Source organism: Lampetra planeri, unplaced genomic scaffold (assembly GCF_965212315.1).
Source record: "Lampetra planeri unplaced genomic scaffold, kcLamPlan1.2.h2 scaffold_115, whole genome shotgun sequence".
NCBI lineage: Eukaryota > Metazoa > Chordata > Hyperoartia > Petromyzontiformes > Petromyzontidae > Lampetra > Lampetra planeri.
In genome coordinates, this window is record NW_027613862.1 from 19495 (window position 1) to 41318 (window position 21824).

The 21824-nt window shown below is 49.3% G+C and overlaps 1 protein-coding gene across 1 annotated transcript in view; it reads left to right on the forward strand.

Annotated features, from left to right (window-relative positions):
* Positions 1-3858: 3858 nt before the first annotated feature.
* Positions 3859-21824, forward strand: part of LOC144738751 (rho GTPase-activating protein 26-like) — a gene marked incomplete at its 5' end in the record, with an annotated part of 31847 nt that continues 13881 nt past the window's right edge. The window contains 7 exons of the mRNA XM_078621740.1: positions 3859-3954; positions 5315-5376; positions 6116-6187; positions 13149-13250; positions 17580-17690; positions 20162-20266; positions 21215-21344. Coding sequence (XP_078477866.1) covers positions 3859-3954; positions 5315-5376; positions 6116-6187; positions 13149-13250; positions 17580-17690; positions 20162-20266; positions 21215-21344 — 678 coding nt within the window. The remainder of the gene's footprint in view (positions 3955-5314; positions 5377-6115; positions 6188-13148; positions 13251-17579; positions 17691-20161; positions 20267-21214; positions 21345-21824) is intronic.

Below are 21824 nucleotides of genomic sequence, written 5' to 3' on the forward strand. Positions count from 1 at the left end.
GATAGACATAGCGACCACCGCTGAGGTCTTGAGTTCAAGCCTTGAGTCTGGGGGTCTGTGTGTGTCTCTTTCTCTCTCAGGGGGGTCCTTGATGGCCGTGTCAGATAGACATAGCGACCACCGCTGAGGTCCTGAGTTCAAGCCTTGAGTCTGGGGGTCTGTGTGTGTCTCTCTCTCTCAGGGGGGTCCTTGATGGCTGCGTCAGATACACATAGCGACCACCGCTGAGGTCCTGAGTTCAAGCCTTGAGTCTGGGGGTCTGTGTGTCTCTCTCTCTCTCAGGGGGGTCCTTGATGGCCGTGTCAGAGACACATAGCGACCACCGCTGAGGTCCTGAGTTCAAGCCTTGAGTCTGGGGGTCTGTGTGTGTCTCTCTCTCTCAGGGGGGTCCTTGATGGCCGTGTCAGATACACATAGCGACCACCGCTGAGGTCTTGAGTTCAAGCCTTGAGTCTGGGGGTCTGTGTGTCTCTCTCTCTCTCTCAGGGGGGTCCTTGATGGCCGTGTCAGAGACACATAGCGACCACCGCTGAGGTCCTGAGTTCAAGCCTTGAGTCTGGGGGTCTGTGTGTGTCTCTCTCTCTCAGGGGGGTCCTTGATGGCCGTGTCAGATACACATAGCGACCACCGCTGAGGTCTTGAGTTCAAGCCTTGAGTCTGGGGGTCTGTGTGTCTCTCTCTCTCTCTCAGGGGGGTCCTTGATGGCCGTGTCAGAGACACATAGCGACCACCGCTGAGGTCCTGAGTTCAAGCCTTGAGTCTGGGGGTCTGTGTGTGTCTCTCTCTCTCAGGGGGGTCCTTGATGGCCGTGTCAGATACACATAGCGACCACCGCTGAGGTCTTGAGTTCAAGCCTTGAGTCTGGGGGTCTGTGTGTCTCTCTCTCTCTCAGGGGGGTCCTTGATGGCCGTGTCAGATACACATAGCGACCACCGCTGAGGTCTTGAGTTCAAGCCTTGAGTCTGGGGGTCTGTGTGTCTCTCTCTCTCTCTCAGGGGGGTCCTTTATGGCCGTGTCAGATAGACATAGCGACCACCGCTGAGGTCTTGAGTTCAAGCCTTGAGTCTGGGGGTCTGTGTGTGTCTCTCTCTCTCTCAGGGGGGTCCTTGATGACCGTGTCAGAGACACTGATCCAGCACCGCTGAGGTCCTGGGTTCAAGCCCCGGGTCTCTAAGGTCTTGGAGTCTATCTGAGGGGTCCCAACCCCTGATGTGGGTGTCTCTCTCTCTCTCTCAGCCTTGTCCCCTGGTTGGCATGAGGCCACACCTTGCGATAAAAGAATGAAATGGAGCCCCCCTCCCCAACCTAGTGCATCACCGACCCGCCCTCTGCCCTCCGTTACTTCGTAGCCCAGAACTTAGCCCCCACCCCTCCCCTCCGCCTGTACACTCAACAGCCCCCCACAGGAGGAGAGAGGGGGGGGCGTGTGATGTGTAGGGGGGAGGATGCCAGGGAGAGGCTGGATGTTTACGCTTTAACGCTGATACGAACTTTGACCTCGGGCAGGAAATCCTGCCTGCCCCCCCTCCCCTCTCTCTCTCTCTCTGGCGCTCGCTGGTTTTAGCCGGCAGATAAGCCGTTATTTACTTATTTAACATTTACACGTGCGCACATTTATTTATTTTAGTATGAGCAAAAAAAATGGACTCGCTTAAAAACAAGTGCGGGAGGGTCACGTGACTTTACCGAAAGAACCAAAAAGATGAATCCCTGCAGTCACGAAAGAAGCTTTAAATCGAAAAATAAAACATCTGGATTTTTTCTTTTTCATTCGGACGCTGTCTTTCCGACAGACCTCTTCTTCACCTGAGGACGGCTGCTTGCGTTGTGGCCGAAACGTCGTGAGAATTGTATTTTATGAAGTTTTATTTTTATTATTTTATTATTTCCCTTCTACGTGACTTCACCGAAAGAACCAAGAAGATGAATCCCTGCAGTCACGAAAGAAGCTTTACATCGAAATTTTATAATGTTTTATTTTTATTATTTTATTATTTCCCTTCTACGTGACTTTACCGAAAGAACCAAGAAGATGAATCCCTGCAGTCACGAAAGAAGCTTTCAATCGAAATTTAAGTCCGGGAGAGTTGGGCCACGCGCGCATGGAATCGAATAGCGACGCTTCCCAACGGAGATCGGCCCTCGCGACCTTTTGACGGTGACCCCGTCGCTCGTTGATTCCTCACTCGCGCCCAGCGAAGTCCGGCATGGCACACGAGGCCGGGCGGGGGGGGTCGGTGTGGCCGGAACATTCCACGCCCCGGCCGCCACTCCCCGGCCACCTTTGTCTCCCCGCCAGCGTCGATGTTGACAAGACACCGCACCAGGTGCTCGCTTGAAGCGTAGCCGGCCTCCTTGCGTAGGAGGCCCGGGAGAATATTCAGATGTTCGTCGCCCTCATTGGCCTAGAGCGGGAATCGAACTCCGGTAGCCGGGCTCGTAGCGCAGCGCGCTAACCACTGCGCCGCCACCCTCTCTACTCAAAGACGGTCTTTAACAGACTGTTGGGGCAAGTAAAAACTACATTTGGAGCTTTCGTGACTGCAGGAATTATTCTTTGGTTCTTTCGGTAAAGTGACGTATGTAGATAAAATAATAAATTAAATTGAATACTAGCATACGACGTTTCGATTGCAACACAAGCAATCGTCATCAGGTATAAATGAAATAGAAACACAAATCTAGTAGACTTAGAAATGTAATGTAATACAACAGAGAGAGTCGGATAACATAACAGTCAACACCCTACCTGGTTGATTACGTTCTTGCTGAGAATGCTACATTTGAGAGAGAGATTAAACACAGAACCAGAGACATATAGACAGACATATAAGCAGACAGATATCACAGAGATACATAAAGAGAAAGTGCCTATGTCTGTCTCTCTCTATGTATCTCTGTGATATCTGTCTGCTTATATGTCTGTCTGATAAAACACAGAACCAGAGACATATAGACAGACATATAAGCAGACAGATATCACAGAGATACATAGAGAGAGACACACATAGGCACTTTTCTCTCTCTATGGATCTCTGTGATATCTGTCTGCTTATATGTCTGAATGTTTAACGAAAGCGAAAAATCCAAACTTCATGTCGTTGATTGTTTTTGTGCGGTCATCGGTGTCCGTGCTCGCCAAGCTAAACAACCTCGGTTTGTTCGCTCGCTGAAGCCGTAATTCGCCATGGCGATTGTGACCTTCTTGATGGAGAAGATCAACGCATTGTGCATCCCCCGAAAGGGAGAGGCGAGAGAGAGAGACATCCCTGTGTCAGGGCTCGGACCCAGGATTTCAACGCTGCTGATGGCGTCTTTGACATGGTCATTATGAACCCCCGTGCAAGGGACGAAGCCAGGGTTTGAATCTTAAACCCCCATTATCTCAGCCTTGCTGGTTCAGTGTCTCTGACACGGCCATCGTGAACCTCTTTATGGAGAGTCACCCTGACTCTGGGCTTGAACCCAGCGTCTCAGCCTTGCTGGTTCAACGTCTCTGACACGGCCATCGTGAACCTCTTTATGGAGAGTCACCCTGACTCTGGGCTTGAACCCAGCGTCTCAGCCTTGCTGGTTCAGCGTCTCTGACACGGCCATCGTGAATTATCTAAGAGAACGAGAGAGAGAGACACCCTGACTCTGGGCTTGAACCCAGCTCTTCAGCCATCCTGGTATCAGTGTCTCTGACACGGCCATCGTGAACCTCTTTATGGAGAGACACCCTGACTCTGGGCTTGAACCCAGCATCTCAGCCTTGCTGGTTCAGCGTCCCCGGCGAGGCCACCCGTGCACCCGCCCGCCCGCCCGCCCCCCGCCCCTCTGACAGACTGCGCTTGGGTCGGTGTCGTCGTTTTGCAGATCTGTCGCAGGCGAAGAGGAAGTTCGCTCAGTCGCTTGCGAGCTTCAAGTTCGACTGCATCGGCGACGCCTCCACGGACGACGAAGTCAGCATCAGTGAGTGGCGTACACGCTCGCTCGCTCGCACGCTCGTTCACTCGCTCGCGTACCCGCGTCACGTAGCCCGAGTTCTCGCGTGGACGTCGCTGAGCAGGGTGAGGGCGAGGGCTAGAGGTGACGGTGTAGGTGAGGGTGTGCACGGTGTCGTTAGACCTCCTTTGCCAGTACCAGAATATAATAACAGTGGTTTTTCCCCACTTTTTTCTGGCAACTAAACTGAAACCTTTTTGCGAGGATTCGCGTCGGCATTAACCGCAATGCTTGTGGCCAAAATGCAAGCAAAAAACATGCTATGATAATAAATGCATTGTCCTTGAAACGGATTGGTCCACACCAGAGACAGCTTTCTTTTGAGCCTCGACCCAATTGGTGCTAGACTAGAGGACGCCAAAAGGCGTACAGCTCAAAGACGACGCCGCTAGCAAAGTAATGACGACTCGGGGTGAGCATCTACATCATTAGACCTCCTTTGCCAGTACCAAAATATAATAATAGGGGTTTTCTCCTTTTTTTTGGCAACAAAACTGAAACCTTTTTGCGAGGATTCGCGTAACTGCATTAACCACAATGCTTGCAGCCAAAATGCAAACAAAAAACACACCATGATAATATCTGTGGCATTGTCCTTGAAACTGATTGGTCCACACCAGAGACAAAAAAACTGAAAAGAAAGCTGTCTCTGGTGTGGACCAATCAGTTTCAAGGACAATGCATAAATTATCAGAGTTGTGTTTTTTGTTTGCATTTGACTGCAAGTATTGTGGTTAATGTAAGCATGATTCATTGCAAACGGTGTCAGTTTTGTTGCCAGATAAAAAGGGGAAAAACCCCTATTAGTATATGTTGGTACTGGCAAAGGAGGTCCCATGATGTAGCTGCTTAACCCCGAGCTCTCATTACTCTGGTAGTGCGTTGTCTTTGAACTGTGCGCCTTTTGGCGTCATCTGGTCGAACACCATATGAGACTAGGCTCTAAAGAAAGCTGTCTCTGGTGTGGACCAATCAGTTTCAAAGACAATGCATAAGTTATCAGAGTATTGTTTTTTGTTCGCATTTGACTGCAAGTATTGTGGTTAATGTAAACATGACTCCTTGCTAAAGGTGTCTGTTTTGTTGCCAGAAAAAACGGGGGAAAACCCCTATTAGTATATGTTGGTACTGGCAAAGGAGGTCCCATGATATGACATCATCGTGTTTGTGGTGTCCTTCCACAGGGCCTCTTGACCAGCATGTACGGTGCGAAAGAAGTTCAACGAACAGACGATAACGATCCCGCCGCGCTAATTAGGGTTTCTTGTTTTCTCTCGTCGTCGCTGTAACCGCTCCCCTCCCTGTCCCCGTGCTCCGTGCTGTTTAGCCGGGTCACTCCAAGAGTTCGCGAAGCTCCTGGGCTCCATGGAGGACGAGAGGGAGAGGATGGTGCGTGCGATCCAGGCAAATCGTGTCGGTGTTGAGGCTGCAGGAGATCACGTTGAGCCTCAACGCTGACACACAGACTCAACACTCACACACAACACTGACACACACACACTGACACACAGACTCAACACTGACACACAGACTCAACACTGACACACAGACTCAACACTGACACACAGACTCAACACTGACACACAACACTGACACACAGACTCAACACTGACACACAGACTCAACACTGACACAACACTGACACACAGACTCAACACTGACACACAGACTCAACACTGACACACAGTCTCAACACTGACACACAGACTCAACACTGACACACAGACTCAACACTGACACACAGACTCAACACTGACACACAGACTCAACACTGACACACAACACTGACACACAGACTCAACACTGACACACAGACTCAACACTGACACACACACTCAACACTGACACACAGCCTCAACACTGACACACAGTCTCAACACTCACACACAACACTGACACACAGTCTCAACACTGACACGCCAAGCCTCAACACTGACACACAGTCTCAACACTCACACACAACATTGACACACAGTCTCAACACTGACCCACAAGCCTCAACACTGACACACAGACTCAACACTCACACACAACATTGACACACAGTCTCAACACTGACCCACAAGCCTCAACACAGTTTCTGATTAAGTCCGTTTCAACTGTTGTTGTCTTCCCCGTTTGTTTACAGATCGCCAGCGTGTGCGACGTGTTGATCACTCCGCTGGAGAGGTTTCGCAAAGATCAAATCGGCGCTGCCAAGGTACGTATGTGTGTCTATGTGTGAGTCAGTGGGTCTCTGTGTGAGTCAGTGGGTCTCTGTGTGAGTCTGTGGGTCTATGTGTGAGTCTGTGGGTCTATGTGTGAGTCAGTGGGTCTCTGTGTGAGTCTATGGGTCTCTGTGTGAGTCTATGGGTCTCTGTGTGACGAGTCTGTGGGTCTCTGTGTGAGTCTGTGGGTCTCTGTGTGAGTCTGTGGGTCTATGTGTGAGTCTGTGGGTCTCTGTGTGAGTCTGTGGGTCTCTGTGTGAGTCTATGGGTCTCTGTGTGATGAGTCTGTGGGTCTCTGTGTCAGTCTGTGGGTCTCTGTGTGAGTCTGTGGGTCTATGTGTGAGTCAGTGGGTCTCTGTGTGAGTCTGTGGGTCTATGTGTGAGTCAGTGGGTCTCTGTGTGAGTCTGTGGGTCTATGTGTGAGTCAGTGGGTCTCTGTGTGAGTCTGTGGGTCTATGTGTGAGTCTGTGGGTTTGTGTGAGTCTGTGGGTCTCTGTGTGAGTCAGTGGGTCTCTGTATGAGTCTGTGGGTCTCTGTGTGAGTCAGTGGGTCTCTGTGTGAGTCTATGGGTCTCTGTGTGAGTCAGTGGGTCTCTGTGTGAGTCAGTGGGTCTCTGTGTGAGTCTATGGGTCTCTGTGTGAGTCTGTGGGTCTCTGTGTGAGTCAGTGGGTCTCTGTGTGAGTCTATGGGTCTCTGTGTGAGTCTGTGGGTCTCTGTGTGAGTCAGTGGGTCTCTGTGTGAGTCAGTGGGTCTCTGTGTGAGTCAGTGGGTCTCTGTGTGAGTCAGTGGGTCTCTGTGTGAGTCTGTGGGTCTCTGTGTGAGTATGTGGGTCTATGTGTGAGTCAGTGGGTCTCTGTGTGAGTCTGTGGGTCTCTGTGTGAGTCTACGGGTCTCTGTGTGAGTCTGTGGGTCTCTGTGTGAGTCTGTGGGTCTCTGTGTGAGTCTGTGGGTCTCTGTGTGAGTCTACGGGTCTCTGTGTGAGTCTATTGGTCTCTGTGTGAGTCTGTGGGTCTCTGTGTGAGTCAGTGGGTCTCTGTGTGAGTCTATGTGTCTCCGTGTGAGTCTATGGATCTCTGTGTGAGTATATGGGTCTTTATGCAAGTCTGTGTCTCTGTGTGAGTCTATGGGTCTCTGTGTGAGTCTATGGGTCTCTGTGTGAGTCTATGGGTCTCTCTGTGTGAGTCTATGGGTCTCTGTGTGAGTCTGTGTCTCTATGCGAGTCTGTGTCTCTGTGTGAGTCTACGGGTCTCTGTGTGAGTATATGGGTCTCTATGCAAGTCTGTGTCTCTATGCGAGTCTGTGTCTCTGTGTGAGTCTATGGGTCTCTCTGTGAGTATGGGTCTTTGTGTGAGTCTGTGGATCTCCGTGTGAGTCTGTGGGTCTCTGTGTGAGTCTATGCGTCTCTGTGTGAGTCTATGGGTCTCTGTGTGAGTCTATGCGTCTCTTTGTGAGTCTATGGGTCTCTGTGTGGGTATATGGGTCTCTATGCAAGTCTTTGCTGTGGCAACTCTCTTTGTTTCTCAGTAAAAAAGCTGAACGTGTTTCGGCCATCGCTAAAGACATTGCTACACGTTAAGCAACCCGTTAACTGGTTTCTACTGGTTTACATTTATGGCTCTTTATCTGAAGTCTATGGGACTTTACATGAGTCTGTGGGTCTGTGTAAGTCTCACTCAGCCAGTTACTCACACTTACTTGCCCACCTACACACTCACTCACTCAATCACTCACTCACCCACTCACTCACCCAGTGACTCACCCAATCACTCACTCAATCACTCACTCACGCACTCACTCAATCACTCACTCACCCATTCACTCACCCAGTGACTCACCCAATCACTCACTCAATCACTCACTCACGCACTCACTCAATCACTCACTCACCCACTCACTCACCCACTCACTCACCCACTCACTCACTCACCCAATCACTCACCCACCCAATGACTCACTCACCCACTCACTCACCCACCCACCCACTCACTCACTTACCCAATCACTCACTCACCCACTCACTCACCCAGTGACTCACCCAATCACTCACTCAATCACTCACTCACGCACTCACTCAATCACTCACTCACCCACTCACTCACCCACTCACTCACCCACTCACTCACCCAATCACTCACCCACCCAATGACTCACTCACCCACTCACTCAGCCACCCACCCACTCACTCACCCACTCACTCACTCACTCACCCACTCACCCACTCACCCACTCACTCACTCACCCACTCACTCACTCACCCAATCACTCACCCACCCAATGACTCACTCACCCACTCACTCACCCACCCAATGACTCACTCACCCACTCACTCAGCCACCCACCCACTCACTCACCCACTCACTCACTCACTCACCCACTCACCCACTCACTCACTCACCCACTCACTCACTCACCCAATCACTCACCCACCCAATGACTCACTCACCCACTCACTCACCCACTCACTCACCCACTCACTCACTCACCCAATCACTCACCCACCCAATGACTCACTCACCCACTCACTCACCCACCCACCCACTCACTCACCCACCCAATGACTCACTCACCCACTCACTCACCCACCCACCCACTCATCCACTCACTCACTCACTCACACACTCACTCACCCACTCACTCACCCACTCACTCACTCACCCAATCACTCACCCACCCAATGACTCACTCACCCACTCACTCACCCACCCACCCACTCACTCACCCACCCAATGACTCACTCACCCACTCACTCACCCACCCACCCACTCATCCACTCACTCACTCACTCACACACTCACTCACCCACTCACTCACCCACTCACTCACTCACCCAATCACTCACCCACCCAATGACTCACTCACCCACTCACTCACCCACCCACCCACTCACTCACCCACCCAATGACTCACTCACCCACTCACTCACCCACCCACCCACTCATCCACTCACTCACTCACTCACACTTTTGCATACTCACTCATCCGTCCGTCAATACGTGGTTACGATGGCTGACGTAAAGATGATCTGAAATTAATGAAAGTTTAGTTTAGTTTAAAAGTTGTGTTGCTATTAGAGACTCAGCCAGTTCATCTTCTTGGTTCTTTCGGTACAGTCACGTAGAAGGGAAGTAATCAAATAATAAAAATAAAACATAAAATAATTCTCACGACGTTTCGGCCACAACGCAAGCAGCCGTCTTCAGGTGAAGACCAGGTCTGTCGAGAAGGCGGACTCTGACAGACCTGTTCTCCACCTGAGGACGGCTGCTTGCGTTGTGGCCGAAACGTCGTGAGAATTATTTTATTACGCTTTATTTTTATTATTTTATTATTTCCCTTCTACGTGACTTTACCAAAAGAACCAAGAAGATGAATCCCTGCAGTCACGAAAGCTTTCAATCGAAACTCAGCCAGTTACCGACACACTCACCCACTCACTAATCTACTCGCTCACACAAGCAGCGAATCGCACACATTCACTCACTTGCCCGCCCATTCGATCACCAACTCACCTGCTCACATGCTGAACACTAACCCCTCTGTCCTTGTGTAACTCGGGGGTTGCGGTAACCTCCCGTCAAGGCTGAGCCAATGTGAACGCAACTTTAAGCCTCAGAGTTGTTACGCGAGATGTAATCGCAGCTGCTTGATCCTCCGGATCGCAAGGGTGTCAACGGTGACGAGATGTTAACTACGTCGCCTGGTCTACAGGAGGTCGTGGGTTCGATCCCGACCCTGTGACGCCTGCTGTATAATTGGAGTTTGCGTGTCTCTCTCTCTCATCATCATCATCACGGTGGCTAGGAGATGTTAACTACCTCGCCTGGTCTACAGGAGGTCCTGGGTTCGATCCCGAAGCTGACGCCTGCTGCTGGATATTTGTAGTTTGCGTGTCTCTCTCCCCTCGGTGGACATTTAGAATCAACGTGTGCTCAGAGTATTTGGTTGCTATGAATCTCCACGTGACGATGAGCCACTCCGTTGCTGAGCTATCGATTTGCGATGACCAGGTTTGTTTTTGAAAGAGAGCTACAGAGCTCAGTTGGGGTTTCTTACCCGGTAGGGTAAAAAAAATGGTTTAGTTTTATATTCTTGGTTCTTTCGGTAAAGTGACGTAGAAGGGAAATAATAAAAATAAAAAATAAAATTCTCACGACGTTTCGACTGCAACACAAGCAATCGTCATCGGGTGTGAAATCCACAGTAAGTACATTTTCTTACTGTGGATTTAAGAACATTTTAAGAAAATTTACTTACTGTGGATTTCACACCTCTCTTCTTCTTGGTTCTTTCGGTAAAGTCGCGTAGAAGGGAAATAATAAAATAATAAAAATAAATCAATTAAATAATTCTCGCGACGTTTCGGCCACAACGCAAGCAGCCGTCCCTCAGGTGAAGAACAGGTCTGTCGGAAAGACAGCGTCTGAATGAATGAAAAATATTAAATAAATGGTTTCATTCAGACGCTGTCTTTCCGACAGACCTGTTCTTCACCTGAGGACGGCTGCTTGCGTTGTGGCCGAAACGTCGTGAGAATTGTATTTTATTGTTTTATTTTTATCATTTTATTATTTCCCTTCTACGTGGTGACTTTAGCGAAAGAACCAAGAATACGGAATCCCTGCAGTTACAGAAGAAGCTTTCAATCGAAGTTTTTAGTTTTAGTTTAATTCCTGTGCTCGGAGCGGCAGCGTTCCGTGCATTCTTCTCCGTTCTCTAAGCTTTTAAAGGGCCCGCTTCAGTCACTGCTGGTTAAAACTTATTTTCTTTGGCCTTCTAAAGAATGCCGTGCTTGTGTGGGCTCTGTAGTGAGGCAGGCGTCATGGAATTCTCTGTTAGCTAATTGGGAATGTTTAACTTTTTTTTTCTATTTTAAAGGGGACTTTGGTTCAGAGTGTTGTGGGATGGTGCAAGGTTTTTAAACCGCCACCACTGCCACCACCACTGCCACCACCACAACTACCACCACTGCCACCACCACTGCCACTACCACCACCACTACCACTGCCACCACCACTGCCACCACCACTACCACCACTACCGCCACCACCACCGCCACCACCACTACCACCACCGCCACTACCACCACTGCCACCACCACCACTACCACCACTGCCACCACCACCACTACCACCACTACCACCACTACCACCACCGCCACCACCACCACTACCACCGCTACCACCACCACCACTACCACCACTACCACCACCGCCACCACCACCGCTACCACCACCGCCACCACCACCACTACCACCGCTACCACCGCCACCACTACTACCACCACCACCACCACTACCACCACCACCACTACCACCATTACCACCACCGCCACCACCACTACCACCGCTACCACCGCCACCACCACCGCTGCCACCACCACCGCCACCACCACCACCACCACCGCCAACACCACTACCACCACGGCCACCACCGAAGACGAACAAAGTTCCCCCGTGTAGCCTTAACAGAATGTTGGGGCAAGTGCGGTGAGTGAGCACCTAATGAAGGCCGGCACGGCACACGAGGGGGGTGGGTGGGTGACCAGCACCACGCCCAACCACCCTCGTCGCCCCTAGCGGCGGTATTTACACATCGCATGAGGTTCTCACTTGAGGCTGAGTCGACCTAGGGGATGCCCCCGGACCGGTTCAGATAATTTTCACGGGTGCTGTGCGTGAGCGGGAATCGAACTCGCTACAGTACAGTGTGGTACAGTGTGTACAGTGTGCATATCTCGGTACAGTACAGTATGTAAACAACTTTTTAAAACTAAACTTTTTTTCTTATTTTACCAGGTAAGGCCCCAACTGAGGCTACGACGCTTCTTTCTGGCGATCACAAATGATAGTACTCTTTGGTTCTTTCGGTAATGTCGCGTATGAAGATAAAATACAAAATTGAATACTAGCATACGACGTTTCGATTGCAACACAAGCAATCGTCATCAGGTATAAATGAAATAGAAACACAAGTCTAGTGTACTTAGAAATGTAATGTAATACAACAGAGAGAGTCGGATAACATAACAGTCAACACCCTCTTCTTGGTTCTTTCGGTAAAGTCACGTAGAAGGGAAATAATAAAATACTAAAAATAAATCATCATAAAATAATTCTAGTGAGAATTATTTTATTATGTTTTATTTTATTATTTCCCTTCTACGTAATGACTTTACCGAAAGAACCAAGAAGATGAATCCCTGCAGTCACGAAAGAAGCTTTACATCGAAAGTCAACACCCTACCTGGTTGATTACGTTCTTGCTGAGAATGCTACATTTGAGAGAGAGATACAACACAGAACCAGAGACATATAGACAGACATCTAAGCAGTTTGAACCACAAATGATAGCTCAACGAAGCGGCTCATCACGTATACATTTATAGCAGGCGAACGCTCTAAACGCGTGACGTTGATTCTAAATGTGGAGGGAAAAAAGCGGAGGACCCGGAGAAAAATCCACGCGACCACGGGGAGAGAGAGAGAGAGACACGCAAACTCCAAATATACAGCAGCAGGCATCGTCAGGGTCGGGATCGAACCCACGACCTCCTGTAGACCAGGCGAGGTAGTCAACATCTCACCACGGAGAGAGAGAGACACGCAAACTCCAAATATGGTTGTTGTGGTGATCCCCACGCGGTGTGTGTACGTGGTTGTTGTGGTTGTTGTGGTTGTTGTGGTGATCCTCACGCGGTGTGTGCGTGGTTGTTGTTGTGGTTGTTGTTGTGGTTGTTGTGGTGATCCCCACGCGGTGTGTGTACGTGGTTGTTGTGGTTGTTGTTGTGGTTGTTATTGGGGTTGTTGTGGTGATCCTCATGTGGTGTGTGTGTGGTTGTTGTGGTTGTTGTGATGATCTTCACACGGTGTGTGCGTGGTTGTGGTTGTTGTGGCTGTGGTTGTTGTAGTGATCCTCACGTGGTTGTTGTGGTTGTGGTTGTTGTGTGTGTCTCAGGACGAGAAGAAGAAGTTTGACAAGGAGAGCGACAAGTACTACACGCAGCTGGAGAAACACGTCAGCCTATCCTCTAAGAAGAAGGAAACCCTTCTCACTGAGGTCATACCACTGTGCCCCCGTCACTCCTTCACTCGTTCAATCTTTCATTCATTCGGTCGTTGGTTCACTCACTCGTTGTTTCTCTCGGTCATTCGTCCGCTTGCGATGGACTCGCTCGTTGATTCGCACGATCGTGAGATCGGCAATTCGTCCACTTTGTCGGTTCTGGATTTTTTTTTTTACTTGCGTAGTAAAGTAATTGTATGTTTTCATTTGCTATACAAGCAGATAATACGAGAAATCGCTAACCTTAAACGCCCAGTCGTTCGTAAAAGTTGAAGGTGGTATAGTACTATAGTAATAGAGCAAGTGCAGAATCACTGAACTGGAATTTTTCGATTTAAAGCTTCTTTCGTGACTGCAGGGATTCATCTTCTTGGTTCTTTCGGTAAAGTCACGTAGAAGGGAAGTAATAAAATAATAAAAATAAAACGTAATAAAATAATTCTCACGACGTTTCGGCCACAGTAATAAAATAATAAAAATAAAACGTAATAAAATACAATTCTCACGACGTTTCGGCCACAACGCAAGCAGCCGTCCTCAGGTGAAGAACAGGTCTGTCGGAAAGACAGCGACTGAATGAATGAAAAATATTAAATAAATGGGTTCATTCAGACGCTGTCTTTCCGACGGACCTGTTCTTCACCTGAGGACGGCTGCTTGCGTTGTGGCCGAAACGTCGTGAGAATTGTATTTTATTATGTTTATTTTTATTATTTTATTACTTCCCTTCTACGTGACTTTACCGAAAGAACCAAGAAGATGATTCTGGAATTACTTGGCCCGCTCGTTTGTTGAGATTCATTCGCCCGTCCGCTGAGTCGCTCGCTCAAGTTCGCCGTTTTCGTTCATTCCCTATTCGTTCATTTGTCTTCATTCTCTCGGTCACAATCACAAAGACAAGTTTCAAGTTTCATTTATTAGGTAGAGAGCCCTGTGAGCCATTCGGCTCTTGAATCGGGTGCAACCGCAACAAACAAAAAAACAAAAACATGAACAAAAAACATCTTAAAGTGAATATGTGACTGAGTGCAAACAGAAAATCCGAGAAAAGACAGCAAAATATTGCAGAAAAAGCACCGCACACCAACGCTGTGTGCAAAAATCCCAGTGGGATGCAAGTCAAACAACAACAACCACAACCACAAGACAACTTAGATTCAGGCCAACAGTCTAGCTCTGTACTACAACAACACAAACATGGCCAAACCGAAAAACTTTTCAAAAATCACCAAAATAAAGCCATGAAAGCAATGAAACAGCAGTGATCATAGGAACTGTGATCGAATTTTCACAATAAACGACTCAAACAACATGTACCACCAGAACCCTGCAGCCACAGCTGGCTGCATGAGTCACTCCACAGCAGTAGGAGCATCAGTCGGAGTGTCAACATTTTTCAATGCACCTGTATAGCCTCAACAGGCTATTGGGGCAAGTGCTGTTAGCGAGCACCTATGAAGGCCGGCACGGCATGCGAGGGGGTGGGTGGCCAGCACCACTCACTCACACAGACGCACACAAAGACAAAGATCCCCCAAATAGCCTTCAACAGACTGTAGGGGCAAGTGCTGTTAGCGAGCAGCACCTATGAAGGCCGGCACGGCACACGAGGGGGTGGGTGGGTGGCTAGCACCACGCCCGGCCGCCTTTGTCTCCCCAGTGGCGATGTTTACACACAGACACACACGTACACGTGCAGACAGACACACACATCTACCTAGACACACAACAACAACAACAACAACCGCCATTCGCCACTAAGTGGCGGTGACGTCACCACGGCGCTTGTGCCAGGCCATGTGCACTTGGAAGGCCACGGGAAGTATCGAACGCCCGCTGGCGGGAGGTCACGGGACAGACCCAGCAGGTGCCACGGGTTGACTGCCTGAGACAGACACACACACACCTCTACAAAGATGCATGATGTGTTTGCCAGTGTACTTTAGCCTGTACGGTAATGTCATGATTGAACTTGTACTTTGAACGAGGCCCTGTCTGTACACGCTCACACCCATACATTCCTACGTACAGAGACAAATACAAAGATCCCCCATATAGCCTTAATAGACTGTTGGGGAAAGTGCTGTAAGTGGTTAGCACCCATGGAGGTCAATGAGAACACCACGCTCAGCCACCTTTGTCTCCCCAGTGGCGATGTTTACACACCGCACCAGGGTATCTTCATCTTGGTTCTTTCGGTAAAGTCACGTAGAATGGAAATAAAAAATAAAACATTATAAAATACAATTCTCACGACGTTTCGGCCACAACGCAAGCAGCCGTCCTCAGGTGAAGAACAGGTCTGTCGGGAAGACAGCGTCTGAATGGCTCATTCAGACGCTGTCTTTCCGACATCTGTTCTGAGCCATTCAGACGCTGTCTTTCCGACAGACCTGTTCACTCAGACGCTGTCTTTCCGACAGACCTGTTCTTCACCTGAGGACGGCTGCTTGTGTTGTGGCCGAAACGTCGTGAGAATTGTATTTTATCATGTTTTATTTTTATTATTTTATTATTTCCCTTCAACGTGACTTTACCGAAAGAACCAAGAAGATGAATCCCTGCAGTCACGAAAGAAGCTTTAAATCGAAATTCGCACCAGGGGTACTTGAGGCTGAGTCGACCTAAGGGGGAGACGCAGGACCGGTGCAGACATTTAACCGGGTATCGAACTCGGGCTTTGTAGGGCGTGGCACGCAAACCGCTGCACCACCGCTCCCTTCCCCCATATAACAAAGACAAAGATCCCCTGTATAGCCTGTAACAGACTGTAGGGGCAAGTTCTGTTAGCGAGCACCTATGAAGGCCGGAACGGCACACGAGGGGGTGGGTGGCCAGCACCACGCCCGGCCGCCTTTGTCTCCCTAGCGGCGATGTTTACACACCGCACCAGGTACTCATTTGAGGCTGAGTCGACCTAGGGGAAGGCCCAGGACCGGTTCAGATAATCGTCACTGGGTGTTGGCCGTGAGCGGGAATCGAACTCGGGTCGCCGGGTTCGCAGCGCAGCGTGGCGCTAACCGCTGCACCACCGCTCCCCCCCCCCCCATCCCATATATACACGCTGACACGTACACATTCGCAGTGACAGAGACACACGTGACCACAAAGTTCCGGCAGAATCTTGTAACGTTATTGCCCACCCGACGTTGGCAAACATTAACCAGGTTTCAGTCTTCACAGTCGAGGCGGGGGTAGGGGCGATGTTTGCTTATTGGCACTCTGTACGACATTCTACAATGCGTTACTTATTTTATACACTCCAGAGGGCGATGATGATGCTGCTGATTATGAGCACGGTTAGCTATGTACGTTGCGAAAGAAGTTGAACGTACATCCAAGGCTGCTGTTTATGACGTTGACAATATTATTGATCGTGGTGGATGATGCTGATGATCGTAATCTGCTGATGCTGCCGATTTTAATAATATCGATGCTGATGGTGATGATGATAATTTTGCTGATGACGATGATTGTGACGGTGGTACCACTGATGATGATTGTGATGAGTGAGATGCTGATGTTGGTACCGCTGATGCCGTTGCCGCTGATGATGATAATATTGATGGTGATGGGCAATGTGTAATCCCGCAGACGATTGACCATTTGGTGGTGGCCCCTCACACTGACTGATGCCCCCCAACCTGAAAATGTGTGTCTGCGTGTGTCTGTCTGTGGATGTGTCCATCTGCGTGCGCCTGCGTGTGTCTCTGCGTGTGTCTGTGTGTGTCTCTGCGTGTGTCTCTGTGTGTGTCTCTGCGTGTGTCTCTGCGTGTGTCTGTGTGTGTCTCTGCGTGTGTCTCTGCGTGTGTCTGTGTGTGTCTCTGCGTGTGTCTCTGCGTGTGTCTGTGTGTGTCTCTGCCTGCGTGTGTCTGTGTGCGTCTTTGCCTGTATGTGTCTGCGTGTGTCTGTGCGTGTCTCTGCGTGTGTCTGTGTGTGTCTGTGCGTGTGTCTGTGTGTGTCTGCCTGCGTGTGTCTGTGTGTGTCTGTGTGCGTCTGCGTGCGTCTGTGTGTGTCTCTGTGTGCGTCTGCGTGCGTCTTCGTGTGTCTGTGCGTGTGTGTCTGCGTGTGTGTCTCTGCGTGTCTCTGCGTGTGTCTGTGCGTGTGTGTTTGCGTGTGTGTTTGCGCGTGTGTGTTTGCGTGTGTGTTTGCGCGTGTGTCTCTGCGTGTGTGTCTCTGCGTGTGTCTCTGGGTGTGTCTCTGCGTGTGTCTCTGCGTGTGTCTCTGCGTGTGTCTCTGCTTGTGTCTGTGTGTGTATCTGCCTGCGTGTGTCTGCGTGCGTCTGTGTGTCTCTGCGTGTCTCTGCGTGCGTCTGCTGTGCAGGCCGACACGCAGCTGGAGGTGACACGGAGGCACTTCAACGAGGTCTCGCTGCAGTACGTGTGCAAGGTGCAGGAGGTGCAGGAGCGCAAGAAGTTTGAGTTTGTGGAGCCGGTGAGGTCGTCATCACGGTCATCGTCATCATCGTCACCATCGTGGACTTAATGATCGTCATCAGCGTTGTCATCGTCATCATCATCGTCATCATCGGTGTTGTCTTCATCATCATCGTCATCATCGGTGTTGTCTTCATCATCATCGTCATCATCGGTGTTGCCTTCATCATCATCGTCATCATTGGTGTTGTCTTCATCATCATCGTCATCATCGGTGTTGCCTTCATCATCATCGTCATCATCGGTGTTGCCTTCATCATCATCGTCATCATCGGTGTTGCCTTCATCATCATCGTCATCATCGGTGTTGTCTTCATCATCATCGTCATCATCGGTGTTGCCTTCATCATCATCGTCATCATCGGTGTTGTCTTCATCATCATCGTCATCATCGGTGTTGCCTTCATCATCATCGTCATCATTGGTGTTGTCTTCATCATCATCGTCATCATTGGTGTTGTCTTCATCATCATCGTCATCATCGGTGTTGCCTTCATCATCATCGTCATCATCGGTGTTGCCTTCATCATCATCGTCATCATCGGTGTTGTCTTCATCATCATCATTGGTGTTGTCTTCATCATCATCGTCATCATCGGTGTTGCCTTCATCATCATCGTCATCATCGGTGTTGTCTTCATCATCATCGTCATCATCGGTGTTGCCTTCATCATCATCGTCATCATCGGTGTTGCCTTCATCATCATCGTCATCATCGGTGTTGCCTTCATCATCATCGTCATCATTGGTGTTGTCTTCATCATCATCGTCATCATCGGTGTTGCCTTCATCATCATCGTCATCATCGGTGTTGCCTTCATCATCATCGTCATCATTGGTGTTGTCTTCATCATCATCGTCATCATCGGTGTTGTCTTCATCATCATCATTGGTGTTGTCTTCATCATCATCATCATCATCGGTGTTGTCTTCATCATCATCGTCATCATCGGTGTTGCCTTCATCATCATCGTCATCATCGGTGTTGCCTTCATCATCATCGTCATCATCGGTGTTGTCTTCATCATCATCGTCATCATCGGTGTTGCCTTCATCATCATCGTCATCATCGGTGTTGCCTTCATCATCATCGTCATCATTGGTGTTGTCTTCATCATCATCGTCATCATCGGTGTTGTCTTCATCATCATCATCGGTGTTGCCTTCATCATCATCATCATCATCGGTGTTGTCTTCATCATCATCATCATCGGTGTTGTCTTCATCATCATCATCGGTGTTGCCTTCATCATCATCGTCATCATTGGTGTTGTCTTCATCATCATCGTCATCATCGGTGTTGTCTTCATCATCATCATTGGTGTTGTCTTCATCATCATCATCATCATCGGTGTTGTCTTCATCATCATCATCATCATCGGTGTTGCCTTCATCATCATCGTCATCATTGGTGTTGTCTTCATCATCATCATCATCGGTGTTGTCTTCATCATCATCATCATCATCGGTGTTGTCTTCATCATCATCATCATCATCGGTGTTGCCTTCATCATCATCGTCATCATTGGTGTTGTCTTCATCATCATCATCATCGGTGTTGTCTTCATCATCATCGTCATCATCGGTGTTGTCTTCATCATCATCATCATCATTGGTGTTGTCTTCATCATCATCATCATCGGTGTTGTCTTCATCATCATCATCATCATCGGTGTTGTCTTCATCATCATCATCATCATCGGTGTTGCCTTCATCATCATCGTCATCATCGGTGTTGTCTTCATCATCATCATCGGTGTTGTCTTCATCATCATCATCATCATCGGTGTTGCCTTCATCATCATCATCATCATCGGTGTTGTCTTCATCATCATCATCGGTGTTGTCTTCATCATCATCATCATCATCGGTGTTGTCTTCATCATCATCATTGGTGTTGTCTTCATCATCATCATCATCGGTGTTGTCTTCATCATCATCATCATCATTGGTGTTGTCATCATCATCATCGTCATCATCGGTGTTGTCTTCATCATCATCATCATCGGTGTTGTCTTCATCATCATCATCATCATCGGTGTTGTCTTCATCATCATCATCATCATTGGTGTTGTCTTCATCATCATCATCATCATCGGTGTTGTCTTCATCATCATCATCATCATTGGTGTTGTCTTCATCATCATCATCATCATTGGTGTTGTCTTCATCATCATCGTCATCATCGGTGTTGTCTTCATCATCATCATCATCGGTGTTGTCTTCATCATCATCATCATCATCGGTGTTGTCTTCATCATCATCATCATTGGTGTTGTCTTCATCATCATCATCATCATCGGTGTTGTCTTCATCATCATCATCATCATCGGTGTTGTCTTCATCATCATCATCATCATTGGTGTTGTCTTCATCATCATCATCATCGGTGTTGTCTTCATCATCATCGTAGCCGTGTGTAAGGTCCTTCCATCCCTCCCCCCCTCCCCGTGTCTTCCCCTCTCACAGCTGCTGGCATTTCTCCAGGGTCTCTTCACGTTCTACCACCAGGGCTACGAGCTCGCCAAGGAGTTCCACCACTACCAGCACTTCCTGCAGGGCAACATCCAGAACGTGAGGACGCGTGCCACCTACACAGCCGTCGATACGCCCGGCACGATGATCATCATCACCACCATCACCATCATTAGCACCATCACCATCATCATCATCATCTTCTTCTTCATCATCACCACCATCATCATCATCATCCACCACCATCACCACCATCATCACCATCACTACCCATCACCACCATCATCATCACCTCCACCATTACCATTATCATCACCACCACTATCATCATCATCATCCACCACCATCATCATCACCTCCAACACCACCATCTTCATCACCACCACCACCATCATCCTCATCATCATCCTCATCACCACCATCATCACCACCATCATCACCACTACCATCATCAATTACCACCATCACCACCATCACCACCATCATCACCATCATCATCAATTACCACCACCATCATCATCATCATCACCACCATCTTCATCAGCACCGCCACCATCACCAACATTATAATCATCCACCATCACCACCACTACCACCATCATCCTCATCACCACCACCATCATCATCATCACCTCTCCCACCACCACCAGCCCACGGAGCTCTTGGCGTATCTTGTCATCAGCGACGTGGCTATCGCTCAACGAAGTGGCTTATCAGGAGCCAAATCATCTCAATAGGTGCTCGCCAACAAGCCCCCTCCCCCTTGCCTCTTCAGTCTGCGAGACATACCTGGGGGATCTTTGTCTTGTTGTTGTTGTTGGCCTGGTAGGACGGCGATGGTGTAGTTGTATTTGTTTGTGTTTGAGTGATTCCTTTAACATTCTTGCACTTTGCACGTCTGTCGTGCTTTCGTGTTGTGTCTGTTGTCGTGGCGTTCTTACCCCGTGCCCCTCCCGGACAGCTGTCAGAAAGAGCTTTACGGCTCATCGGATTTCCTCGCGGTGTGTGAACAATTGTTTTGGTTCTGTTTGTCGTCCGTCGGTGTAGACGCGGGAGCGCTTTGAGAGCACGCGCTCCGAGGTGGAGCAGCTGATGCAGAAGATGAACACCTCGTTCGGAGCGCGCGTCCCCCAGAACCCGTTCGCTATCGAGGGCTACCTCTTCATGCTGGAGAAACGTACGTCAGCGCAGGAGTTTGCTCACTCGCTCGCTCAATCACCCAGTCACCCATTCACTCGCCCAGTCACTCGCCCAGTCACTCACCCACTCACTCACCCAATCACTCACCCAATCACTCACCCAGTTACTCACCCAATCACTCACCCAGTTACTCACCCAATCACTCACCCAATCACTCACCCAATCACTCACCCAATCACTCACCCAGTTACTCACCCAATCACTCACCCAATCACTCACTCACCCACTCACTCAATCACTAACTCACCCACACACCCACTCACTCACCCAATCACTCACTCACCCACTCACTCAATCACTCACTCACCCACTCACTCACCCACTCACTCACCCAGTCACTCACCCACTCACTCACCCAATAACTCACCCACCCAATGACTCACCCACTCACTCACTCACTCACCCACTCACCCAATCACTCACCCAATCACCCACCCAATCACCCACTCATCCAATC